The following is a 27,258-nucleotide window of genomic DNA, read 5'->3' on the forward strand; positions in this document are numbered from 1 at the left end:
CACAGAATCGGGTAGTATCTCACATTGTTGGTGCAGAGCTCCAGCGCCAAAGGGCCACGCTGCCATTGACGCCCATGAAGAGGTTCATGCAAGTAAGGACCACGTCGGCTGTGCTGGGGATCTTGAACCAGGCCTACAGGAGCATGGAGGGTTGAAGGAACCGCTCGGCCACAGCTTACCATGTCTTGGGAAAGAATGTGGTGGGAACTGTCAAGGAAGGGTTGTACACCTCTGAAAGGCTTTGTGGGCTAAGTTAAGATGTCTGGGTGAAGGCAATGACAACAAGAATGGACAAGGAACCTTGTTTAAGAGATCTGTAATGGGAGGAACTGGCAAGGTAACCATCTGAATGTAGGAAATAAGCAAAAGCAAAGCATATAAAATGGCTCTAATATTGCCCCAGCTGGGGTGACTGGGCGGATGGTAACGCCATCCAGCATAACAGGAATGGCAAGAGAAATACTGGGTTCTGAGGGGAAGATGACTTAGGACATGGCCAGTCTGGGGTGTCCTTCCATTAATCTAAATGGAGCCATCCACTGGGCAAGAGAGGACATAGAGTTCAAAAGGAGAGTCGGGGCTAAAGGTATGCATGGATGCGAGAGAGAACAACATGGGGCACTAAGCGGTGGTGGTGAAATCTTGCAGCATGAATGCCATCGCCCAGAGAGAGCTCCTGAAGTGGGAAACAAGATGCCAGAGAACTGAATACTGGGGAAAGCAACATTTAAACAGAAAGGAGTATACAAGAACATGTCAAAGGAAACAGAAAAATGTGATCAGAGACATATAAGGAAAAGGATAAGCGAGAGATGGTATGCAAACCCATCTCTCTGCAGACTCTGCAAAAGGACAGAGTGGTCCCTGGTGTCAACACCGCAGGCAAGCAGAATAAGATCATGACTAAGCACTACGCTCATCCCAGCATCCCTTTCTGCAGAACTCACATTGTTGGTGAAGAGCTCCAGCACAAAAGTGGCCACGCTGCCATTGATGCCGATGAAGAGGTTCACGCTGGTGAGGACCACGTAGGCTGTGCTGGGGATCTTGAACACGAAGGAGGCTGGGTACATGAGAGGTGTGATGGACCACCTGGTGAGGCACAAAAACACAGGTCCACTGGGGGTCCCCTGCCTTCCCCCTGACATCTGATACCATAGGCCCCATCCAGAGGTGCCTTACCCATACAGCAACAGTAGAAGGGCTAGCACAGGCAGGTTGGTGGAGGACACGTAGGACTTCTGCTGGAAGCAGATGAAGATGATAATGACCAGCGTGGCAGGGACCACATAGTTGCACTAAAAGTGAAACGAGGAAATCAAGGTCACCCCTAAGTCAAAGGTACAACACATCTCAGGTCTTCATCATCATCAGACAAGAAAGGGCAGATAAACGTATTGAAGAAGAACTTTGAATTAATGAAGCCATAAGAACTATTAATCAAAATACTGGACAATACGTGTTGACAAGCATTTTACCCCCGGCTGATTTTATAAACTGCACATCCTTTCTGTCTTTCCAACAGATAAGCCAAGGTGCCACGCTCAGTAAACTTACTGAACGGTGGATTCCCAGTCAGAGTAATTTCCATTTCCCAGGTAGCAAGTAAGCTGCTGTTATTCTTCCCAAAGACGACTGTGTCTCTTTCATCATTAATGCTGTATTATCGTCTGCCCAAGTTCAAGCTCATTTGTGATCTATTTATGAGGTAAGCACTCATAACATGAATGTCAGAACTGTTTCATCACACTGAGACTAATTTTAAAGTCTGTCTTGACAGTGTCTCAAGCATTAAAATGCAGAAATAAAGACTTGACCACAGGACAATTACAGGAATTCATAGCTGGCAGAGCAGAGCAGAGGCAGGGAGGTGGTAGTGGGCTTGTCAGCTATTAGAAGTATTTGTAGCTTCAGACTACAGGGCTCTCCATCTCAGTCTCATCCTACTCAAATGTGCTTTTCAAACAACTTAGATGAAGACAGGCTTATAGCAAATTTCAGAGGTTCTAAAGCAGTGAGGGACAGATAATACACAGGAAGATAAGTGATATTCTTGAGTCAGGGACTGGATCTTTTCATCTCTGAATCTGCAATGCCTGGCAGAGTCAGACACGTAGTGAGCAGTCAGTATGTATGTGCTTACTCAATAAAGCAATTACTGGATCAAGATAAAACCAAAACAAATGGACACTACATAAAATTCAGTTTAACGGGGATTAATATAAAATTTTATATATGTTTTTAACAACCTTTATATTTATATACAAAGCTATATATAAAGTTTGATGTATATATATCAAGTTTTAGATTCGTACATAAATATAAAGGTTCAAAAAAGTCAACTGCATTAGTATACAGTGAAAGAGACCCCATAAAAAATACCTGTGAAACGGTTCACTGCCAAGTTGCCAACAAGACAGTGCTGCTTCCAAGATGAAATACCCTTGGGCTGAGTAACAGGAATATGGGATGAAGATCAACTCCCTCTAGACTCATAAACATTCAGACCACAGCCTGAATATAATGTTAATTCTGGGCTTTGCTTTTCAAATGGCTCATTAACAATATGGAGCATGGCCACAGAGAGGCAATCAGGTCAGAACAATGACAAGTCTGAGAGGCTTGCTATAATCAACACAGACATCATCATCATCACTCACATTTGTACAGTGATTTAGAGATTACAAAGTATGTTCTCATATATCATCTTATCTGGGGAAGACTTAGGATAAATGACAGGTGTCTTCAAATGTCTGAGGGGCTGTCCAGTGGGAGAAGAATTAAATTTCCTTTGTGTGGCCTACAAATTAATGGACCTCACAGGGAGATACATTTCAACTCCACTTTATAAAAATTAGAACTTCAGAATTCTTTGAAGTCCTCCGTATTGGTCCAAATAGAAGTAATATATTACAGCTGGCATGAAAACAGATTTGCAATGGATGGATAAGCTTCCAGTAAAACATATAAAGTTTTCAAATGACAGACTGAGTTCCTAGTAAGACAAAGAACACCCTGACTCTGGAGGTTAAAGCTCTATCAGACAAGTTAGAGGCACTGGCTTTGAGTTTTGACTAAGTCTTCCACCTCAGTTTCTTTGAAAAGTTGTCACTTAGGGAATGAGGTGGTGGTGGTATGAATTGCAGTCCATGTGGACAGATTTCCTCTGGTGTGAGATCAGCCCTGGGCTTAAGGCTGTGTTTGGTCACATGAAAGTGTAAAACTGTGCCTGCCTTTTCCTCTTTTGCTCATCTTTGGACTAGCTAGAACACCTCCTGCTGATGGCCAGGAGCTCTTTCATCCATCCAATCCAGAGCCCTGATGGAGGTTTATATAGCAGCAGCAGACCGGCATTCTTACCATGTCCCAGACAAAATTGGAGAGCCAGTAGATGACAGGCTTCACTCCGCTGATGAACTGCAGGTGCTTTGCTTTGCTGACTCGCTCCTGGATCAGGAACACGACAAAGCTGGCCGGGACGAAGGACATCGCAAAGATGACACAGATGGACACGAGGACGTCCACTGATGTGGTCATCCTGAAACAGACAGACAGTGCAGCTGAGGACTCAATCAGGGACATATACACACACAAATATTTGAAGCATAGCCCAGGGGAAAAAAATCTCTTCACCACATATATTTTATTCAGGGTTAAAGATGATTATTTTCAAGAAAAAAAAAAACAAAAACTCGATAATTCAGATGCAAAACTGATTCTACTGAGGTCAAAAGAGTCTACTGCCAAAATGAAACTATTAAAGGGAGTCTAACAGTGGCCTAACGGCATTCACTTTGTTCCACTATTATTGACCTTCTATGAGCAACAAGTTGTAAATTTTCACACATAAGGGAGTAGTGTAGCTTGAAAACTTAATAAAGCAGAAATATTAGTTTGAAACTATTCAAACAACAATTTCTGGCTGTAAATAAGTTTGACAACAAAAGCTCGTGGCATATCAACCTAACACATACAAAAATTCCATCAGATCCTTATTATAAGAATAGTCTTATAAGTCCATTAAATGGGGTATAATATCAACTATTTCTCTGCATAAATGTTATATAAGCTTGGTATAAAGATCCTAGTGACATATATTGATATTCTATATGAGTAAAGCAGAAGTAATAACTGTTCCATGCTCCACATACAGAAAAGGAACCTAACGTGTGTTGAATATCAACCATGTGTTGAAGGCCGGACTTGGCAATTTACATGAATTGCCTCACTTAATACCATACATCTGGAAAGTTTAGAAACCAGATTCAAACCCAGATCTCTATGATTTCAAAGGCTATACACTCTGAACTAGATTATACTGGTTTTAACTTCACACTCACACACACAGACACACACACACACACAGACACACACACACACACACACTCAAGGAATTAAACACAAGCCGACAAAAGCATGTTTCGCCAAGTTTAAAAATAGTGATTTCAAAACAAATGAAACTGATTTTTTTATTAAACATTGTGTTAAGGGTGAGTTAAAATATTTTAGAATTATATTAACAATTTAACTTACTTTATGTGAATTCACTAAATGTAATAATGGCTTTAATATATCAGAGTCATATATCTTCTGCAGTTTAATCCCTGCCCAGCCAATTCATAAACTGATCATTTTCTGTCCAGAGCCTGGACCAACCCAAACACACCATAACAAACCTGTTTCCCCAGCTGTTACTCTACAACCAGCTTCATACTTCCTTCCCCTGCTCCATGATTCTCCCAAACACCCTCTCCCTCTCCCGATTCAGACACAGTGATACTTACAGAGCCACTTCCGAGAGCTGCTGCTTGGTGAGGTTCAGGGGGTGATTGAAGGCAGTAATCCCATACTCGCTAGGGTTCTCTCCCTTCTGCAGGTTGGCCCGGAGAATGGCATTGTTGATGACATTCAAGAAAGAGCTGATGGCGTGCCAGCCCTTGTTGTTGAACCACACCTGAAACAAAACATACCAGGTGCAAGGTACTGCTCCCAAACCCTGCTCCCAGAAGTAGGTGCACACACACAAAACATGCATGTGCACTCCAGAAATTCCAGTCATACCACGAGACAAAACATGATCAGAGAACACGGCAAAGAGGTAACAGCGGCCAGGGTGTGCCCAGAACTGACCGTGTGGCCAGGCACTGTGCTATCTTTAACTCATTTAACCCTCACACCATAGATCTGAGGTAGCCACGATTACTGACTGCATTTTATAGATTAGGAAACTGAGGCTTAAATAGGTTAAGTAACTCGGTCAAGTTCATAATAGTTCCCCTGGTGTGAATGGTGGCAAAGCAAGTTCTCTTCATCATCATATTGTACAGCCTCACTAGTAAAATTAAGAGATATTTCTGTCATGAATCAATGTTATCATGAGCTGAAAGTACTTCAGGGGAACATAGGGATTATTGTTCATCAAAAAGCTATTGGAGGGTGCTTCCCTGGTGGCGCAGTGGTTGGGAGTCTGCCTGCCGATGCAGGGGACACGGGTTCGTGCTCCGGTCCGGGAGGATCCCACGTGCCGCAGAGCAGCTGGGCCCGTGAGCCATGGCTGCTGAGCCTGCGCGTCCGGAGCCTTTGCTCCGCAGCGGGAGAGGCCACAGCAGTGAGAGGCCCGTGTACCGCAAAAAAAAAAAAAAGCTATTGGAGGGCTTCGCTGGTGGCGCAGTGGTTGAGAGTCTGCCTGCCAATGCAGGGGACACGGGTTCATGCCCCAGTCTGGGAAGATCCCACATGCCGCGGAGCGGCTGGGCCCGTGAGCCATGGCCGCTGAGCCTGCGCGTCCGGAGCCTGTGCTCCGCAATGGGAGAGGCCACAACAGTGAGAGGCCCACGTACCGCAAAAAAAAAAAAAAAAAAAAAAAAAAAAAAGCTATTGGAGGGAATTCCCTGGTCCAGTGGTTAGGACTCGGTGCTATCACTGCCCTGGGACTGGGGTCAATCCCTGGTTGGGTAACTAAGATCCCTCAAGCGCCAAGGAGCGGCAAAAAAAAAAAAAAAGCTATTGGAACAAAGGGCTTTACCTTGACATTATTTTTCGTGTCCAGTCCTGTCATGAACCTTCCCAAGCTGCTGAGAAATCGATCTGCAGAACTGTCCTGTGAATGATAGAAAGCTGCCTCAGCGGGATGGTTCACAGGGGAGGGCAACAGGAAGTCTGGAGTCTGTGGACAATGGGACCTTGTGAAGGGCAACACTGCCACTGCATTGTTCATTGAAATGAACCTTGAAGCCACTGAATAACTGGCTCCTGAGAAACAAGGGACCAGAAGTCTAAAGCAGCGTTGTTGCCATGAGCCACAGGTCTTAAAAGAACTAGAGGGAAACCCTGTGACTCCAAGTCCCAAGATGTAGATGTCTGGCTGTAACTGGTGGTGAGGATTCTTCACGGTGCTCCCTTGACATCCTCCTAAGACCCAGAACTACACTCAATATGCAGATGCATCAGACATGGGGTCTGTGCCTCAAGGGCAGAGATTCAGACTCTAAGACAATCCCTGCTGTCTGTGACCCTAGAGGCCATATCATCTGACCCCCAGCAATTCAAACTTAGAAATGAGGAACTTGAGATACAGATAAATGAAGTGAATGCTTATTAGGTACTAAAACTAGCTGCCAGCTTAAAGAAAATGATTCATTTCCTGTTTAACCAGAGATTGTTTCAGAGAAGTATGTTTGATGCCCAGTTTATTTATCCACTGGCTATGCTTAAGTTATTGAGAGATTTAAAATCTCTGCATTTGTTTTTCATCTGCACTTTCAGATAGTAAATAACATACTGAGTAGATCAGTCTTGGCTGGCCCAAGATCACTAAGTGCCCAGTGATGGCTTTGTATTTGAAAGTCTTAAACAATAAGCTGCCAGGTGATCATCTACCTGCCAACTACTCCCATGTACTAGCAACTCATTTTCTGTCTGACATGTCTTGGGATGGATACTGTACCTTGGCCACCTTCAAGTGTTTCTTCATTTGCTTGATGGCATCATTAACTTCTTCACTCGGAGGAAGTGACTGATAATTACTGGCACCCAGGGAAAATCCACCGTACCTAAAAGAACAGCCTGATATTAAAACACAGGTGGTGTGGGGTCCAATAACATTCAGCAGCAGACACCACCTAAGTATGTAATGCCTGTTCAAAGTAGGACCCGAGTAAGGCTCAGAGAAAGTTTCACCTTGGCCTCCTCTAATGGATTCTGGTAATCTCTTAACTCTTCTGTCTCCTGCCCAAGAGGGAGGGACCTGGGTCTGATTATACATAGAGTGAGACATCTGAGATGTTGAGGAAAGAATGTTCATTCATCTCACAGATGCTCCTCTCACCCCTGGTGGCTCAGGCCTGAACTTGGGTCTCGAAGCAAGCAGATATGAAGTCAGAATGAGCAGTGAAGACACTGACCAGAGAGGCCTAAAAGGGTTTAGAGACAGGCCGTGGCTCTTCCATAGCAGGAGAACCACGAAAAGTCCTGCATCCGCCCTGCTCAGTTACTCAGTAAGTCCTGGCTCTTGGAGAAAAGGCAAAGAAGGAAGATGGGAGGCAGGGACAAAGAGCCAAGTTTTGAGGCAACCATGTAAGGTATCTCATTTCTCATGAGAACTGATGGACTTCAAGGATCCTTCCTTCTTTTCTTCCCCAGTCCCATCTGCTCCTTCAAAACTTAGAGGGATACGGGCAGGCGTGGAGGTGGAGGGTGGGTCGGAGACAGCCTGACTGCAGCAGAGGAGAGAATGATTCTTGCTATCCTGATGGAACTCTGGTTTTATTTTCTAATAGAAACATTGTTATTTTTAAAAAACTCAGAAGGGGTTTCCCTGGTGGCGCAGTGGTTGAGAGTCCGCCTGCCGATGCAGGGGACACGGGTTCGTGCCCCGGTCTGGGAAGATCCCACATGCCGCGCGGAGCGGCTGGGCCTGTGAGCCATGGCCGCTGAGCCTGCGCGTCCGGAGCCTGTGCTCCGCAATGGGAGAGGCCACAACAGTGAAAAGCCCGCGTACCGCAAAAAAAAAAAAAAAAAAAAACCTCAGAGGGATAAATGAGTTGAAATACAATGAACATAGATGGTTTTGATGCCTCTTATTTCATCTAAGACCTCCTTGGTTATTCCAATGACCTGAAAAATTGTCCTTGAGTCACTAGGACTCCTAGGAATTTGATTTGGTAAGTTTAACTAGCATAGGTTTTCCCTCAAAACATCGTGCTTCCTGTCAAGTCCCTAGAGACCCACAAGGAACTTCTAAATCTCTTCAAGGACACCAGTGTGCCAAATATTCCAAAGCCCTCTGAATTGGCAGCTGGGCACTGAGCAGAAATGCTAATGGCAAAACAATCCCTAAACTAACAACTTCCCGGGATCCAAGAAAACTGCATCAAATTCATCCTCCTGAACTTTAGGAGTCAAGGAAAATGAAAAGAAGGCACAGCGAGTCAACTTACCTAAACTCATTCACCCAAATCTTGTTCTTTAAGCTGCAGAAGGCCAAAGACAAAGAAACCAGAAATCAGTCCAAAGAAACACTGATCCTATGCCTGATGATGCAAAAGGAGTAAATATCTACTTGAGGATACAACAAAGGGACAGAAATAACCCTGCGGTCGGGCTGGTGCTGTAGGGTCTTGCCAATGGAAAGAAGTCCTAATCAGCATGTCTTTCCTTCTCCCCATATTAAAACCTTATGATTTATATGAAGGTCATGCCTTATATTAAAAACAGCTCAAAAACCAACAGAGGTGATCAAACTAGAAACTTTTTAAAATTCAAAATAATAGGTCAATTATGGATGACATATGGAGAGGTTATGCCTCTTTCTTGGAAACTCACAGTAACTGTCATTCAAGCATACCCTTGTCATTAAAAGTCACTAGAACTCCTAACGTAGGGGCCCAACTAACCAAGCTGATAGGAAGGAATCTAGAACAAACATTTTCTGAGCATCAACTAAATACAGCAGTCCCCCTTTATCTGGAGGGGATACATTCCAAGACCCCCAGCAGATGCCTGAAACCATGGATAATACCGACCCCTACATATACTATGTTTTTTCCTATGTCTCCTGTTAATTTCTTTGAAGGTCAATAGGGCCACTATTATGTAAAATAAGGGTTACATGAACACAAGTACTGTAATACAGTGACAGTCAATCTGATAACCAAGAGGGCGTGTGCAGGTAGCATTTGTGGCACGGATATGCTGGACAAAGGAATGATTCCCATCCCAGGCCCCAGGAAGTTATATGGCTCTTCCAAGGCTCACAGCCAAGACAGGCCGTTAAGTTGGGCCAGGGCTCTCTTTATAATGCCATGTAGTATTATTCATTCCATCCATGAGAGGTACTTCACATGTATCGTTTCATTTAATCCTCATGACAAACTAATAAGAGCAACATTATTATCACATTTTATACAACCTAAGGCTTTAATGGGATAACTGGCTGCCCGTGGTCAGAAACGCTAATAAGCAGCAGAATTAGAATTTGAATCCAGATTTATTTTCATCCTGGAACCACGCAACCTCAGTCTTGAAGCTGAATGTTCATAATACTTCCCATCATCTTTTCTAGTTTGAAAGAATATCCTAAACTTCCAAAAGACAGTATCAGGTCAAAATGTGATGTTCTCCCCCACTATTCAATCTACTATTTTTTTTTTTTGGCTTTTACTTTCTCTGATCAGTAATGATTAAGCAGGCGCCAAGTTTAGTAAATAATGACCTTTTGGCTATGATCTGCACATATGTCTTCACCAGATAATCCGAAATGTTTCTTCCCGTCAGGTTCTGAAGGATGTCCGCAGTGTTCTGTTTTCTCTGTTATCACAGAAAAACCAAGTGCATGTGTCTTTATGGACCAGAATTGGAATAGAAAACAAATCAAGGACAACAATGACACATGTCCCTCAAACATGTACCACAGTGTGACCAGACTCTGCCCACAGGGTCCAGGCTCTGCCATCAGCCAGCCACCAAGGTCTGGTCCATTCTGCTCTCAGCAGGGCCATTCACTTATGGCAAGCCAAGGAGAGCCCCAGCAAATTATTCTGAACAACTAAGCGTTGGACCGTGAAGTATCATTCTTTATGGTTACAGAAGGTTTTTAGGGAGCAGCACCATTGACTATGCCTAGTGAATTCTTTTGTTCATTGGAGTTATACTGATGAAGAGATGAGCTCTTATTTTAAAGAAACGTAAGCAGGAAGGACTGCTTTAAGTTTTCAACACCATTTGAAATTCCTTCTCCTCACCCTGCAACCTGGATGCTGATAAGGCAGCAGAGAGACATCAAAAGCAAGCCTCTTCCTGAAATCATTCTCAGAAAAAATGGCTCAGAACTGTTTCCCACACTCAGAGTTTCAGAGGATGTCAGAGTTGTAAGACCCACAGAAGTTTTATGGATGAGCCTCCCTAATTCAGCAGTGAGGAAACAGGCCCAGGGACTCAGCGTGACCTGTCCAAGGTCACCAGCTCATCTGTGGCAGAGGCAGAGATGAAGCTGGGCTTGTCAGTCTGTCCTGTGACACCAGAGAGTCCACAGCGTGCCTTCCACTCATTGATCCAGAGTGTTGTATTCTGGTTGTACCTCGAACCAGTAAGGAAACTAGGCTGACTTCAAAAGAGAGAAGCAGGCTAAGCTCCCTCAGATACAGGAACAATGTGCTCCAAGCCCCCTCCTCTCAAAACTCCCATGCTTTTCCCTATGACAAGAATCAAGACTGAAAGAGACCCTCCTGACATGGCAGGTCACCCATTCCTTCTCTCCAAGCCCACCCTGCACCTCACCTGAACGGTCACACCCTGAAAGTGACTCACTTGTGGAGGAGGCAGTCCCCCAGCCCCCAGGGGACACACGGGCAGCATCTTCTTGATTTTGTCGCTGCTGCACTGGCAGGTGGGGGAGGGGTTCTCCATCGTCCAGTTCCCATTTCTGAAGACGTCCGTGATGGTCTGGGGGACTGGGGTGGTGGTCCACTCCTCCTCCCCCACCGAGCAGGGCATGTCTCTGCAAAGGGACGTTAAAGGTAGGATCACCCAAGAGGGCCTGGCCTCTCCTGTTGCCTCAGAGCACAGGACCAATTAATAACAACGGCAAACATGCATCTACCACCTCATCACTTGGTTATCTGATCCGCCCCACAGACTTGTAAGCTACAAACTCATTTACAGTGAAGGATGATGGAACACAAAGAGGGCCTAAACACTCATATACTGAACTCAAGTCAATCCAATCACCAGCATTCAATCACTCACCCATGTGTTCACTCAACAAACATTCACTGAGCATCTACTATGTGCCAGATACTGTCCTGCATATTTGAGAATTTGGGGTGAGAAGACAAAGTCTCTGCCTTCATGGAGTTTGTATTCCCAGGAAAGAGTTTGATAACAAACAATTAAACCATATGATCTTAGATAGCCAAAAGTGAAGCAAAATAAAGGCAGAGTGACTGGTGAGAAAGGACCATGTGAAGAGGGAGTATACTTCAGCCAAAACCTAAATGTTGGGAGAGAACAAGCTAGGTAGGGATTCAGGGGGAAAATATTACAAACAGAAGCAACCGAGCACAGGTGAAAAGGTCCCGAGTGTTCTACGTTTAAGGAACAACAGGAAGGCAGTGGGGCTGGAATGTGATGAGCTACGAGGGAGAGTGATGGGAGATGAGGAGGAGAGGGAGGCAGGAGCCACAGGACACAGGCTTGGAAGGAGTCTGCATTTTATGCTCAATATGCTGAAACCTGGTGGAGAGTGTCAGGATTCACTTTACGTTTCAAAATGAGTAGAGAATTTGGGGGAATGAATAGGGGTGACAGTTGTTGGCCCATGAAGAGCTAGGTTGTTTGCAAGCATCTCAGGTAACTAAAGATAGGCCTTTACGTCTGACTTGAGCTCTGAATTACTGTGATACCATCAGTAAGTCACTTGCCCTCTCAGGGCCTATTTTCTCCACTAGTGAAACAAAAGTATGAAATGACTTGTCTCAATAAGTCACATTTCAACAAGGCATTTCTAACATCCCTTCCATTTCAACAAGGCATTTCTAACATCCCTTTCCTTTCAAAACTCTACAATTTGAAGCAGAGCCACAGTCTTTAGACGATTCTTCTATCAAATGAACAGTTTCGTGGATTGCCCGCTAGTTCTCTCTTTAAAGCACCTGGACTAAATGGAAAAGTCAGACTAAGATGGTGCCGTCCTGAAGCTCACGCTCTAAAACCTTCACAAGATCACTGGCTGAGATCAGTTTCACTACTTTCTGAAAAACCTAAAAGTCTCCACGGTGGGGCCCTTACATCAGACGGGCCCCAGTACACGTCAGTGGGCGCTCTGCCCCCAGGCCGCGAGCCTGTGATGTCAGGCCTGCACCTCTCAATGCAGACCCGGCTCCTACAGATCCTTCCTCGGCTGGCATCCATCTATGAGTCCATACTGTTGAGCTGCCATGTGATGAATCCACCTACCTGTGTTATTACCTCATCTCACTCTCCTCTCTAGCCTACAGAGAACTTCCAAGTGGAATCTCATCAAAAGTCCTGTGAAATCTCTGACCGCCTCCACCTTGGTCACCTTGTTTTTCAGGAACTGATACTGTCAGGATTTATCACTTAGCAAGTATTAAATGCTAACAAATGTTCAGTAAGTACTCAACTGATAAGAGCTAACAAGTACATAATGGCTATCCATTTAGCAATCTGTTCTAAAACCTTGCACACACAGGTGGTATGCTCACTGGTCTGTCTTCTGCAGGCTCACTATCTTCCCTTTAAAACCTGGAATTCAAGTTAGGACTTCTCCAATCTTTCCACACCTTCCCACTCTCTCCATAATTCCTCAGTCTGTGGTTAACAACCTACCTGAGCCTGGAAGCTTGAACCTGTCTCTACCATCACTGGGTTCTCTCGGAAGCTCATCACCTCTCTTCATTGTCTTTACTCACAAAGATCTCTGGCCATGCCTTCCTCCCATATAAACTTAGAGTCCTATGGGTATTTCACTGAATTTATTTATACACTGCCTACTTTTTTTTAAAGGACTTTGAAGGAGAATATGATAAAAATATGCAACTCTGAAAGGAGAAAATGTCCATTTTTATAAAAACGATGCCATCTTTTCAGGCTTTTAGAGCGAAGAAGCTGATAAACAAAACTGCAAATTATACATAATGGGAGCCTGTCTCTGCACTTAGGTATAGGAGCTGGAGAAAAGAGATCAGTATAAAGTACTATTTAAATTAAATATTCATTTCTAAAGCAGTAAACAAATGTCTATAGTCATTTGCCTGGCAAGGTGCTAGACGACTCTCCTAGTCTGTTATGTTTGTTCCTAGATGGTCTGATTAAATCACTATATTAACTTTTTTAAAATAAAAAATGTTTCAAAGGGCAAATGATGGTAGTCATCATGTGGCATACAAATGATAAAAGCAGTGTAGAGATCAAACCAAGTGACAGGCACAAGAAGCCAGCCGCGGAGGGGCTCACAGCTCAAGTGGCACTCACGGGATTGGGTTTCCTTCCATACACCGGGTCCCAAAGCCAGGCTTTCCGGTGAGAGCGCTCAAGAGTTCCTGGGTGCTCACGTCCTCAGGAGCATCATTACTGTAGGTACATGAGAGGCAGCCAGCTCAGCAGCTCATTAAAACCATGAATCGGGAGGAGGAAGGTGATTTTTTTTTAATTAAACACTTTATTAAGTACTTCCTGTGTGCCAAACTCTTGAAACACAAATGAATAAAACACAGAACCCACCCACAAGGAACTCAGCCTCTGGCCATATATTTGTTATCAAGGTAACATACAGCACTCCAAAGTGGAGCTCGTGTAAATAAGTTATATGTATAGAGATGTGCACACGCATGTGTACACACCCACCCACATATATACACACATTTACGTATATATTTTAATGTGAAGTACATGAATTCATTAAAGATCAGTATTTCAAAAGTACTTTCACAATTATCCATTAGGCATAGACAACAGGGATTTTCTAGGAAAGGGCAGGCTGATTTTATGGGCTGAATGTTTGCACGGATAACTGGAATACACAAACAATGATGGGTACAGGTTACAAACACAAAACAAGCCCATGTGTTCCACAGCCCCGGGCAATACAAGGTCAGCAGCTTGGAAAGGAAAGAAGAAAGTAAACCTGCACTAAATAGGAAGGAAGCATGGGATTAGACAAAAAGAGATTGATTCACATGTTCACATATATATATTTTTTTTTCTTTAAAGCTTCCCTTTGACATCACTGACACACTTCCCCGATCGAAAGATCTGCAAATACTATGAGACTGAGGAAAACTCCTGCATAACGTGATGCAGAAATTTCTTTGTCCTTTTGTTTGAAGCGCTGGATTGTTACAGAGTAGCTGGTATTTTGGTCTAAAAAAACAAACACTAGCTAGCTATTATCTATAAGCTAAAAGACTAAATAATAAATACACGAATTGCATCATGCAGAAAACAAGAACCTGGAGGTGCGACGCTCTGAGTGTATGGAAGCCATGTGTTCAACTACAGAATAAAGACATAGCTATGAAAATCCAAATATATTATAGCTCAATCATAGATTTTTTTGCAAGGGCAGATTACTTACATACAACACATATGTTCCTCACAACAGCGTATAAAGAGGAATGGAGTTTAAATGCGGTAAGAGGACTGGCCTGTTAGTTCAGGTTTTGTTCACCGCGGTCCGTTGCATCTAACATGAGTTTGTGTGAGGGCTGTAGCCACAGCTGATAAATCCATGCCCCTGTGTAACTCTCGAGTCCCCCTCCCCTTGGCCCTCAGCACAGTAAACCTGGTCGGCCTGAGGTCTCCTCCCACCTTGGGCGCAGAAGGCAAACGCATACCTGACAAATGTGTACTGTTCGTTGTACATCCAGGGCTGAAGTTCCAGGCTGGGGTACTTGCCAAAGGGTGGCACGATCAAGCTGAACACCAGGGCAATGCAGACAAACACAGCCGGCAGGACAATCTATAACCAGGGGGTAGGAGGGAAGAGAAATTGCAGGCGAAGGACAAGGGTTAGAAAGAAGGCCACAGGGCAAGGCCCTGTGAGTCCAGCCAGCCTCTCAGACCAGCCATCACTCTAGTGTGCACAGGGCGCAGCTCCACCAAGGCATTCTTGGCAGGCTGGAAGCAATGGAGACTGAAATCTAAACCTCTTCCCTCCGGGGCATTTCTGGAAGCTGGCAACAAAAGGCCAGAGGCTGTGGCCCCCTGACAGGGGCACCGAGCTGAGAACTTCAGAGTAAACAGTGGTCACATGTCAGGGTGACTTAGAACACCAGGTCCCTCTTCTCCCTGAAAACCTGAGAAAGACCACACTGGCCATGAGCCCAGCTCAGCTCAGACGAAAGCTGAGAGCCGAAGCCTGGACCAGAAGCCAGAAGACCTGCAGTTTTGTTCTGTCTCTACTACAAGTGTATCCATGCGAAGTCACATCCCCTATGGCTTCAGTCTTCTCATTTGTAACCTGCAGACAGACTAGGTGACCCATTCAGATCCCATACTTTGATAAAACCACTCTACAGCACTGTCTCCATGGAAAGGGAACAGCAGCTATTTCTTCCCCCGATGGCCTCAAAAAGCATGATTAATCTAAATCCTTACTAAACCACCTTAAACTTTACACCTGTACCTTCTCTGAAAACAATGACTTGTACATACTTTATAAGCAAACTCTAAGCTCCTTCCATTTATTCCTGAGTAATTTATCCGTTTAAAAAAAAAAAAGATCCAAATGATGCCCCTGGTTCTAATGTTCTCGCATTTCAATGCAGAAAATTAATCACTAGGTGATTAATTCCATGGGAAAAAACTGTATGAGCATTATCTCATTTAATTATCAGTACAACCCTAAGTAGTAATATCATTATCACCAATCAATGAACAAGGTAACTGGGGCACAGGGAGACCAAGTAACTTGCCCAAGGCCAAAGAGACAATAAGTAGCAGAACCAGAATTCAAACCTAAGCCTATACGCTCCAAACTCATATTCTGTGCATTACTCACATAGTCTGTAGAGAAGAATCTCTGTAACTTCTTTATACTTCTTGATTTTATAGAGTGGAATAATTTCATCCCTCCTAACCCAGCAAGTTAGCGTGCAAACACTGACATGCAGGCAAGAGTGTAATGAGTCTTCTCTGTTTATCATTTTTTTTTTTTTGTCTGACCTCTGGTTATCTTTTCTATCAGTTTTCAGATAAACATCAGCTTAGAGAAAAATCAAGTTTCCAATAAGTTCATATGTTGAGTGCATCTGGGCATATCATCTCTGAGGTTATGAAAGTTTAATTTGCCCAGCCAGTTTTTCTAAACTTTGTCCTTGTTATACTCTCCTTTACGATAAAACTAACACACAAGGTAATTACTAATGTGAGGTCCATTCTAAGCACTTACTCGTTTTAATCTTCATAACAATTATATCATAGGTACTATTATTATTCCCATTTTACAGATAAGGACACTGAGGCTCCGAAAAGTAACCTGCAACAGATACGTGAGTGCAAGAAGCAGAACTGGGATTGAAATACAGATAATCTGGCTCCAGTGTCCATCTTATAACAATGATGCTACCCTGTCTTCACTGGTCAGGGAGCCTGCAGCCCATCAAGGAAGCCTGAGTCCTTGGCCTGGAACAGCACTTCTCACCTGAGCAAAGAATCCCTTCCGACTCCGTCTGGCAATCAGCAGCCTCTTCCACAAAAGGGCCCCAAACTGCTGCTGTGTGAGTTTCCAGCCCTTCACCTGGTAGGAGCCTTTGCCGTCCATCCCGCTGAGCAGGTCTGTTTCTCTGGATTCTGCAGAAAGCCAACACTGAAGGTCACCTATTATATCAGGCATTTTTTTTTTTTTCTTTTTGCGGTATGCGGGCCTCTCACTGTTGTGGCCTCTCCCGTTGAGGAGCACAGGCTCCGGATGCGCAGGCCCAGCGGCCATGGCTCACGGGCCCAGCCGCTCCACGGCATATGGGATCCTCCCAGACCAGGGCACGAACCCGTATCCCCTGCATCGGCAGGCGGACTCTCAACCACTGCGCCACCAGGGAGGCCCTATATCAGGCATTTTTGACATCCCACGCTCCTCCCTCCAGCATCTTCAGCAACCACCTTGGAGGCTTGCGTTTGAAGGTAAAAGTAAAGGAGTAAAGGGCCTTGGTGACAAATTCACATCCAAGGAAAAGTGATGACCCCAAACGTATGACAGCAGCAGTCCCTGCCTTTGGGTTCTTATCTGAGGAGCACAGAAAAATGAAGGTGCCTTGAGACAGCTGGATAGAGATGTTCACACATAATGGTGCTACATCAAGCCATTCAGATGAAACAAGTCATCCTCAATTTCTTACAGAACATTCTACAAAACAGGCCATGTAAGTAGGCTGACATACTTGTGAACACACAATAGCAATTTGTCTCCCATTTATTGTATTTTTGGTAAAAGGTGGACACATTCCAGTGATCTAAGCACTAACGATGTATGAAGTTAGGGAGAACATGAGAGTCACACACTCACGTGGCACAGGGATGGGAGAGTCAGGAAGGTTTCTGTTCCGAAAAATTTTTATAGAAATCCTTGTCTTAAACAAACCATTTCTAACTGCGGTGGCTTGACATCTTACCAATATTTGCTTCATTTTCTGCCTCCCCCTTCTCCATCCCAGTCAAATAGACAGGGACACACTCATCCAAAATAGCTAAGTCTAAGGGTCCAATTAACTCTAAAAGCAAATTCACCTCGCTCTTTCAAAATCTTCCGTCCATTCAGAGAACATTTATTCAACAATTAAACACCTAATGAATACAAGAAAAGATAAGAAATGGATTCAGAGGATTGAGGGGCCATCTTTTGACGTGTGTGTATCTTTTTTTTTTTTTTTTCCGGTGCGCAGGCCTCTCACTGTTGTGGCCTCTCCCGTTGCAGAGCACAGGCTCCGGATGCACAGGCCCAGCAGCCATGGCTCATGGGCCCAGCCGCTCCGCGGCACGTGGAATCCTCCCAGACCGGGGCACGAACACATGTCCCCTGCATTGGCAGGCAGACTCTCAACCACTGTGCCACCAGGGAAGCCCGATGTGTGTGTATCTTGAGAGAGTGATCTCAATGCAGTGAAGGAAGTGGTGAGGACAGGCTCTTTCAGGTTTGACTGTATGCACAACCCTGAAAAGGGGAAAGTGGCTTTTCCCATTCTCTCTCTTCCCTTTGGACCCTGTAGGCATCTATCATCCTGGTTCAAGGACCTCGAAAGATAACACCGGAGAAGAATATAAGAGAGAAATTCACTTTCTAGCAACGGAATGAAGATCTTGCCCAAACGGACCTGGATCTATGTCGGAATCATTTGGATCAACAGCATCATCTTCAGTAAATGGGCGAAGACAGCTCTGCTTGTCCCCGAAGACCCGTCTGTTTCGTCTTGCCGGTAGGGTGCCATCTGAAGGCAAAAGGAAGGAATCCTATGTTTCATTTTATTTGTAACAAAACAAACTCTGAATCTGTAACAAATCTATACACTAAAAGTAAGAATGTCATAAAACAATTTGAAGGGAAAGGCACAAGCCTGGTGAGCTAAGACAGCCTACAGGGGGCAGAGCCCAGAGAATGTGCAGCCCCCCTGGAGGGTTACCTGAGGTCTCAGCATCCACCCCACTCTCTTCAGCCACTTTGAGAAATATCTGAAAAATAAGAGTGAGTGAGAGTGTCATAAGCACCACATTGTGAGAGCAACTGCCATGATGATTACATGACTGAATGGTACGCTAGCCCCTAAAGACAAAACGTAGAAGACTCATTTATTGCTAACACTTTGTCAGAGTCACTTGGGAGAGAAGCCGTTTTTACCAGAGAACATTTCCCCAGTGGTGAGAGCTATCAATCCAGACAATCATTCAAATTAAAGCTATGACATGAGGACACTGCGGAAGGAGGAATTTGTTCTGAACCTACAGGGAATGAGCCAAGTGGCTTCTTCCAAGTCTATGGCCCCAAATCCTTGAGTAGGCTAGCACTGTGGTAGGTTATCCGAGACAGGATGATCAAGAGAGGAGGGGTTCCCATCACTAGAAATGCTATGGCAGGGATTCCAACATCAGAAAACAATCTGAACTAGACCAATGATTCCCAAACTCTGATCTGTCCAGACGCTGCCCAGGAAGCATGCAATAAAAGCATAGACATCAAGGCCTTACCTCCAGAAATTCTGATTCAAAGACCCTGGAGCTGAGCCTTGGAATTTTTATTGTCAATAATATTCTCAGATGATTCTGTTGCACAATCAAACCTGGAGACTACTGGGCCAGACAATTTTATACCCCTTCCAGCCCCTGAGGTCTCTCTAAAGAGAGGCACTGCTTACACAGTAATAGAGTATGAGCTTTGAAGCCCAAACCCCTGATTCTGAATCCTTGCTTGGCGTCCCTGAATGTCAACTTTCTCATCTTGTTATGAGGATTAAATGAAGTTACAATGATTGAAAAAAACAAAACACACCAAGGTTAGCACATGGCACAAGTAGATTTTCCATAAATGTTGGCCATTTCCGATGCATGGTCATGACACAGTCATACCAGGGAGCAATCCTAATACTTCTTTCCTACATCTCCCACTACAACCTTAAAGGGCTAACTGGAACCAACATAACCCAGATGCCAACAACCTAAGCACTCAGTGCCTAGGTCCATGGTGATCCTATTCCCAGTGAGCACGCAGGCTGCCTGTCTGGCGCTGGGATCGTTGGCCCTGCTCTATTCTGACAGCCAGCCACCGAACTTACTTCTTCCAGGGTAGTCTCTGAGATTCCGTAACTGGAGATGCCCAGGTCTGAGAGCCGGTCATCAATCTCATGGAAGAGTTCCACAAAGGCTCCCTCTTTGGCGGCTTCATAGGGCAGCACGTAGGTCAGCTCATGCCCAATGTCTTCCACCAGCCGGGCCTCGGCCACATGCTTCCTGATGAGGTTGGAGATTGCGGAGACATCTGTAGGGACCAAAGAACAGACGCGGCTCAGCCAACTCCGAGGCCCCCCCATTAGGGGCCGGCCACTCTCCACCTTCTCCCTTGCCTACTCCTTAGGAGCCCGCTTGCCCACACAACACACATGGCCCAGACACTGAAGTCATTCCACGTGTTCATCTCTGGCCTGAGAGTTCCTGGGAGCGGGGGTGGGGTCTTCTTCACCTTTGTATCACCAAAGCCGGGCACAGTGTAGGTCCTCAGTGCGTGGTGGGTAGCCGGCTGGCTGGCTGGCCTTCTGAGGTTGGAAGCTTGGTGGCTATTGCCTAAGTGTTAGGATTCTTCAATGGAAAGTTTGACTAAAGGAACTGTAAACGAGTCTTCACCTTTCTCTAACCTTTTAAAGGAGGCTCCTTCTATTTACCTCAGTAGAGGGTTAATCAAACAGGGCATGGAAGGAGAGCCAGAGCCTTCCTGGGAACAGCCAGCTGTTAGGATGGGGAAGACATGGCCAGGGTAAAGGCTTCTGTTCCATGTGTTATTGGTGACACTGGCCTCCTATACACATCTCCTGAGGGAAATCCAGCGGGCTGCTCCTCTCCTGGGCACTCACCCTCCCTAGGTACTGAACCCCAATCCCTCCACCATCAGCTTGGCTACTCAGCTCCTCACCCCTTGTCTCCAGTGTCCAGTGTGCGGCCAGACCCACTCCCCTAAGGGATCCCCCAACCCCCTATCATCTCAGCGCTCTGGGACACTGCCCTGTCAGCTCCCAGACCAAGCCCCAGGCTCCCCGGCAAGCGTTAGGCTGATCCGCCACCAAGCTGCACCCTCTCCCGCAGCCGCCCAGCCCCAGCCCAGCAGCAAACCTTGAGTCAGCGCCACCAGCCTCTGCACCTCTCCTCCTCTGCCTCCACTCTGCCCAGCTGGGGGAAGCTCAGGCACCACCTGAATAAGAAACCCCAGAGTCCTTACCGATGGTCAGCGTGTCACTTTCATGGTCGCTGCCCAGGCCAGCATCAGAACTGCTCTGAGAAACACTGTCCTCCTGATGGCAAAGAAGGAGGTAAGAATGGGTCAGGGACCGAGCAAGGTGCAGCTCCACCACCTTCACCTGGGGGCTTCCGAGAAGCTCTATCGTGTGAGAACCGGAGCAAAGAGCTTCTTCTGGGAGGCATGCAACTGGGCTGCCTTGGCTTCTGAGGCCACTGTCTGATCTGACACATGGGCTGTGTGCACGGGAAGCAGAGCTCTCAAAAGAGCTGTGGCCTGCCAGTGAGTGCCGTAACCAGGCCCTCCTCGACCGTCTTGGGCATGGGATTTACCTGCCTGGTTATCTAGCTCGGTGCTTCTCAAGCTTTAATTTGTGTTTCCTCACCAGAGGACCTTGTTAAAATGCAGATTCTGATTTAGTAAGTCTGTGTTGGGCCCAGGTTTCTGCATTTCTAATGAGCTCCCAAGTGATCCTGATGCTGTTCGTCTCAGACTGCACTTTGACTCACAAGACACTAGTTAAAAGGTAAATAAGTGGACAGGAGGTCAAGGTTGGGATGTAAGTGTTTTGGGTGCCAGTGTTTGAACACACAAATAAATCTCAGCCTTGTACTGCAGTACGGGGGAAAATGTACCTGGTTATTGGGCTCTGGTACCACTTCTGTTATTCACTTGCTGGGTGACCTTGAATAAACTAAATCCCTACAAGCCTCACTTCTCTCATCTGGTATAATAATTGCAATACCTTCTTCCCAGGGTTGCTCTGTACTTTGAGGTGATAGATAAAAATAAAAAAGTTTGCAAATGACAACAATGCTGCAACTATTATCATGATTTTCTTTTATGGCCAGAGTCTGCCAGATTGAGTGTCTGGCATGAAATCGGTGCTCAATATACATTTGCTGTTTTGTAGTTTAAAAGTTAAGGTCAATAAGATTTAAAGGTAGTGAGCAGGCACAGCAGGGCATTCTTCAGCTAAGACTCTTAACTCTTGGTAAGTCTTTCTTCTTCAAAAAAATTAAGTCCTCTAAGGGCCTTCTCCATCACTCACTGTGTCTCCATAGGAAAAAGGAAATGGGATTCAACAGAGCTAGCACGATGGGAACAGAAGTCTCCAGAGATTTCCACGTAGGAGGTACGACGTGACTCCAAAGGGACACAGAGCAGGGAGATGGTGGCGTCAAGGTGGCAGAATGGGGCAGATGTGGACAAGCCACTCACAGCCAATGAGTCCCGACTCCCCGGACCCGGCACCAGCCCAGCAATGAGGCTGCAACTCACCTTTTTCAGGTACGACACAGTGCTACTGCTATTTCTGCACGAGCTGAGGGAGGACTCCACGTCCTTCTTGACCAGGGTCAGGTAGTAACCTGTCCCCAGCTGGTTCTTCAGGAACAGGGAGGAGCCCACGCAGCACAGCTTCCCATGGGAAATGATGGCAATCCTGTCCCCCAGGATGTCCGCTTCATCCATGTGGTGTGTGGAGAGAATAATGGTGCGGCCTGCCGGGAACAAACACAGGGACGAGGCACAGGTGAGGCCTGCTGTCCTCGCTCATTGCAGTGGCCAGAACTACAGAAATACGAGCAGGGGAAAGCCTGGGATAAAGACCCCGAGGCCTGTGTGCTCATGAGCCCCAGGACGGCAGTGCTGTGAGGACGGCTGCTGCACCCTCACAGAATGAAGGACGGGAATGTTTATTTGGGAACTTGCTACATGCCAGCAGTGTGCTACGTGGTCTAGGCGCATTCTCATTTAACTTTATCCTCCGTAAGGTGGGCACTCCCACCATTATAGATAAAGAAGCTGAGGCAAGTTAAATGACTTTTCCAAGGTCTCGAGCCAGCTTGAGCTGACTTCAAACCCGTGCCCCTCGTACTGTACCACCTTGCGTACCTTCTACCCCTCTAAGCTGACTGCACCTCTCCCATGCATTCATGTATTCATCCACTCTGTCAGCACACAAGTTTAGTGCACCACGTGGGGCCAGAGATGAAGGACAACACAGCCTCAGCTCTTGGGAATCTCAGCCTATAGGAGACCATAATTATACTATACGTGTGAGAGTTCTAGGCTGGAGGGAGCCCTGGGGGCCCACAGAGGATGCCCTTTATCCCCATTTCTCTTCTCCTTGCAGGCCCCTAGAGAATGAAGTGTAAACTTGAAGGGTCTTGGAAACCAGGCCTCCCACTTGCACACCAGGGCGGAGCTCAGAGCTCAGCTCCACGTTTTCCTGGAAAGCAATTCTGTTGCTCTAGCAGGAACAGCCACGAGATACTCTTCCAGAGGCCCTCCCTCCCTCTCTCCCTCCTTTCATCCCTCCCTCCCCCTCCCAGCCCAGAAGGCAGAGTAAATACACATCAGTTACCATGTCGATATTTCAGCAGCAGCTCCCATATTCCCCTGCGGGAGTACGGGTCCACGCCAGCTGTGGGCTCATCCAGAATGACAACCTTGGATCCCCCAACAAAGGCCAAGGCCACAGACAGCTTTCTCTGCATTCCACCTATGGGAGAGAGGAGACAGGATCCAGGGCCAGCCCCAGTGAGTGACAGCAGAGGTGGCAAAAGAGGGATGGAGGTGCCCACCTGGGGACAAGCCCGGAACACATTTCTGACCCACCCTCCCACTCCCCCGGGAAGCCGGGGACACGGCAGTAGCTGTATTTCTTGTGTGTGTGTAGTCGGGGGCGGGGGGGTGCACTGGAGGAGGAAGGCAGCTCTGGGTCTCACCTGACAGCTGACTTGTTTTGCTTTTCAGTTTGCTTGGCGGCAAACCAACATCCAGGGCCATCTGCTCCATGTCTGCTTTCACATGCTTCTCCGAGAGCCCTTTCAGGCGGGCGTAAAACCAGATGTGCTCTTCAACAGTCAGCCTGGGGACAGAGGGGCAGGTCGGCTCCAGGCCCCCAGGACACACAGAACACAGTGCCTCCTCCCCCAGAACACGACAGGCACATTTTTCTTTCTCCGCTTTTTTTTTTTCTAACTTTATCAATTTCTGAAAAATAATCTCCAGGAAGGATTCAAGGTAGAACAGCAGTGAGCAGTCACATGAGCTACTTGAGAAGCCAAAGCAGCAAGGCGACAGGTCACGTCCACCCGATTCCCCGCTGGCCTGGCCCCCGCGCATCAGGCAGTGGCAGGTCCTCAAAGGGCGCCCTCCCCAAGGCCCCACCAACCAAGAAGCTGCCTCGGCCTTAGCCTGGAGCAGCCCTCCTGAACCTCGAAGGACTTCAGCCCTGAGAGAAGGGGGGGCCCCTGTGGAGGACACAAGCCCGGGCTGCTCACTGTAGATGAGAGGAAACTGGGGCCCAGAAGGGGGATGCCCTCGCCCAAGGTCACAGAGCTCATCTCTCTCTCTGCTCACCATGGCAGCTCCCTGCTTGGTGATGGGCAGGCTGAACGGGGGCAAAAGTTCTGAGCAGGAAACATGGGACCCATGTATCAAGGGCCCTGAGGTACTGCCAGGTGAGAGCTGTGGTGGTCTCAGGGAGGGTGTGCGGGGAGAGAGGATGTCCTTACTCCAGAAGGACAGGAACGGAGAGCACCGTTTCCCAGGCCTCCATCCACCAGCTGGACTGATATAACATCCCCCACCCCACAATTCTCTTACTTTTCCAACGTCAAAGGACGACCTGGTCTCAACACATCCAGGAAGGTGAGGCCTGCTACCCCCAAAGGTGGTAAAAGGCTGAAGCCTCACTCTACCCGTGACTCATGACACACCTCCAAAGAGGGTGTGCTGGTACTCACATGTCAAACAGCACGTTATGCTGGGGACAGACCCCCAGGTTCTGCCGGATGGTGCTCATCTCGGAGCGAATGTCTTTCCCCAGGATGTAGGCAGTGCCCGAGGTGGGAGGGAACAACCCGGTCAGGATCGACCTAAGGACAAAAACGTTAAGGTACAGGAGTCAGCATTGGCCCTCCTGCCCTGAAGCTCCACTCCAGGCTGCAGCGTCCGGGCAGACGGCAGAGGCAGCAACCCTCCAGCCCCTTTCCTTCCTAATGGACTCCAGCAGACCCCGACACAGCGAAGGAGTCTCTGCTTCAGTGAACAGCTAGGAGTGGGCCTATGTGTTGGAAAAGGCAGTTTCAGCACAAGCATTTTTTAAATGAAGATTCCAATTTACAATGGGAAGTACACTTTAAAGCATATATACTTTTTATGCTTAAAATCATGTCCAAGTAAAAGGGACAAAGCAGAACAAATGATTCAAAGATAAAAGTAATTTGTGTGTTTGGCAGTTAGGATTTTTGTGCACCTTTTAAAGAGTTTCTGCAATGTTCATAATATATTGATTTTGTGTGTTAAAAATATATAAAAGAAAAACAGGAGGAAGAGATTACCTCCTCCCCCACCAAAATGCCCTCTGCAATGGCTGATGGACCTCACTGAAAGCCACTGAGGTAACTCTGGTGTGTTTATAGCCTGTGCTCCCTTCTGAAGCTGTCCATTATAAGGTCCTTATAGGCCCCAGAGAAGGCAATCATACAGCCAACCAGCTGCCCAGCTGTTGCTCACATCTGCTTAGAGACAGAGTTCCTGGAAATCACTTCCCCCCACCAGTAGAGCCAAGCTTTCTTTCCACATTCTTGCCTCACAGTTCTGACCAAACCAACTCCAAAGGAGACCCTTTCTCAGACTTGTCACAGTCTCAGGTTCCAAAAACACTGCAGAATTCTGAGAACCGAAGGGGAAAGGTCATCTAAAGGCCCCCAGCCTATTTTAACCTGAAGAAATAATATCTAGAGAAAAACCAGCATTTGGAAAGCACTCTCGTGATTAGATAATATTTTTACATTCATCAATTCCTCATATGCTCTGCCCTCGGCCCGGTAACCAAGGCAATGTTCTTAGGTATGAATTTCTAACTGTAGGACAGAAGCTTCCTGTGGCTGATTCTGAGAAAGCCACACCCTCTTCTTACATGGTGGTGGTCTTCCCAGCTCCATTGTGGCCCAGGAAGGAGGTGATCTGGCCCTCATAGAAATTCAAGGCCAGGCCATCAACTGCCACCTTCATGCCATCTCGGTAAACCTTCATCAGGTTCTGAATGGACACGCCCAGCTTCAGGTGGGTGGGTTCCTCCTCCATGCAGACTGTGAGAAGACACAGGATGGAAATGAGCCCACAGAAGACACTGACGAGTGGAGTGTCAAGACGCAGGGGGCGGTGCTTGCACTTTTACAAGTGTCACCTCTCCACAGCTATTTCTGGTTTCTCAGGCAGACAGGCAACAAATATTTATCTAGGGCCTATCTGGGCACTAGTGTTGGTGATGGGAATACAGTGATAAAGGTGCAGAGAGGAGGCTGGGGAAGAAGAGAAGGAACAGCAGGAGAAGCAGCTGGCACAGCGGGCAAGGGCGGGTGGTAAGGAAACTCGTGAGCTATGCTAAGGAACATCATACTTCACCACTGGCAACTGGGGGAAGGGCACAGAAGAGATCAGCAGGGGAGCGACTTATGAACGACTTAGGAAGCTATACCGAACACAAAGAGTTCCCCTCGTCAGGGCTTCCCTGGTGGCGCAGTGGTTGAGAGTCCTCCTGCCAATGCAGGGGACACGGGTTCGTGCCCCGGTCTGGGAAGATCCCACATGCCGCGGAGCGGCTGGGCCCGTAAGCCATGGCCGCTGAGCCTGCGCGTCCGGAGCCTGTGCTCTGCAGCGGGAGAGGCCACAACAGTGAGAGGCCCGCATACCACAAAAAAAAAAAAAAAAAAAAAAGAGTTCCCCTCCAAGAACTTGAGCAAACAAGCCCAGAAGGCAGAGCCTTTGCTGAACTGTGAGCATCACTACCTACAGTCAGAAGCCAGGAGAGGATGTGCGCTCTGGGTAATGCAGGGTGAGAACATTAAGAAGCACAGAACGAGCTCTGTGGCAGCCACTTGGTGTCAGCCTGCACAGGCTCGTGAGTCTGTCATCAGGACAAGGCAGGCAGAAAGGTTATGGCTCCATAACCACGGCTGTCTTTACCTCTTCTTTCTAGCTGTCAGGATAGTATGAAAAGTATGTGTATATGTGTTTGGGGGGATGGGGTGGGCGGAGGTGAAGGCAGAGATCAAGAGCCACTTTATTTAGAAGCCAAGAGAACAAAGGAAATGCCCCTTAGAAACCCAGATAGTGACTCCCCGGTAAGTCAACAGCACTGGACACAAATGCATGGGAGGATTTGGAAAGGGTCACTCCAGGGGATTTCTCCACCCCTAAGGTGGTTTTAGGCTCTTCAGGCCGAGAGCCACCCCTTGCCCCCCACAGCCAGCAGGGGCAGCAGCACTGCAGTTAAGGGGAGGGCGGGTCAG

At 46.8% G+C, this 27,258-nt stretch overlaps 1 protein-coding gene across 5 annotated transcripts in view; it reads right to left on the bottom strand.

The window, feature by feature from the left end:
• ABCA1 (ATP binding cassette subfamily A member 1) overlaps positions 1–27,258 on the bottom strand; it is a 140,221-nt gene that overhangs the window by 14,479 nt on the left and 98,484 nt on the right. For all 5 annotated transcript variants that reach the window (XM_082645345.1, XM_082645342.1, XM_082645344.1 and 2 more), the window contains 21 exons: positions 25,884–26,055; positions 24,706–24,837; positions 23,683–23,825; positions 23,319–23,456; positions 22,232–22,452; positions 20,933–21,005; positions 19,779–19,981; positions 18,633–18,681; positions 18,327–18,440; positions 16,661–16,809; positions 14,853–14,977; positions 13,492–13,590; positions 10,807–10,996; positions 9,713–9,807; positions 8,439–8,471; positions 6,947–7,052; positions 6,026–6,100; positions 4,785–4,954; positions 3,361–3,538; positions 1,183–1,298; positions 948–1,092 (listed from right to left, as the gene is read on the bottom strand). In XM_082645345.1, coding sequence (XP_082501471.1) covers positions 948–1,092; positions 1,183–1,298; positions 3,361–3,538; positions 4,785–4,954; positions 6,026–6,100; positions 6,947–7,052; positions 8,439–8,471; positions 9,713–9,807; positions 10,807–10,996; positions 13,492–13,590; positions 14,853–14,977; positions 16,661–16,809; positions 18,327–18,440; positions 18,633–18,681; positions 19,779–19,981; positions 20,933–21,005; positions 22,232–22,452; positions 23,319–23,456; positions 23,683–23,825; positions 24,706–24,837; positions 25,884–26,055 — 2,726 coding nt within the window. The remainder of the gene's footprint in view (positions 1–947; positions 1,093–1,182; positions 1,299–3,360; positions 3,539–4,784; positions 4,955–6,025; positions 6,101–6,946; positions 7,053–8,438; positions 8,472–9,712; positions 9,808–10,806; positions 10,997–13,491; positions 13,591–14,852; positions 14,978–16,660; positions 16,810–18,326; positions 18,441–18,632; positions 18,682–19,778; positions 19,982–20,932; positions 21,006–22,231; positions 22,453–23,318; positions 23,457–23,682; positions 23,826–24,705; positions 24,838–25,883; positions 26,056–27,258) is intronic.

Source organism: Mesoplodon mirus (assembly GCF_964341445.2).
Source record: "Mesoplodon mirus genome assembly, chromosome: 1".
Taxonomy (NCBI): Eukaryota; Metazoa; Chordata; class Mammalia; order Artiodactyla; family Ziphiidae; genus Mesoplodon; species Mesoplodon mirus.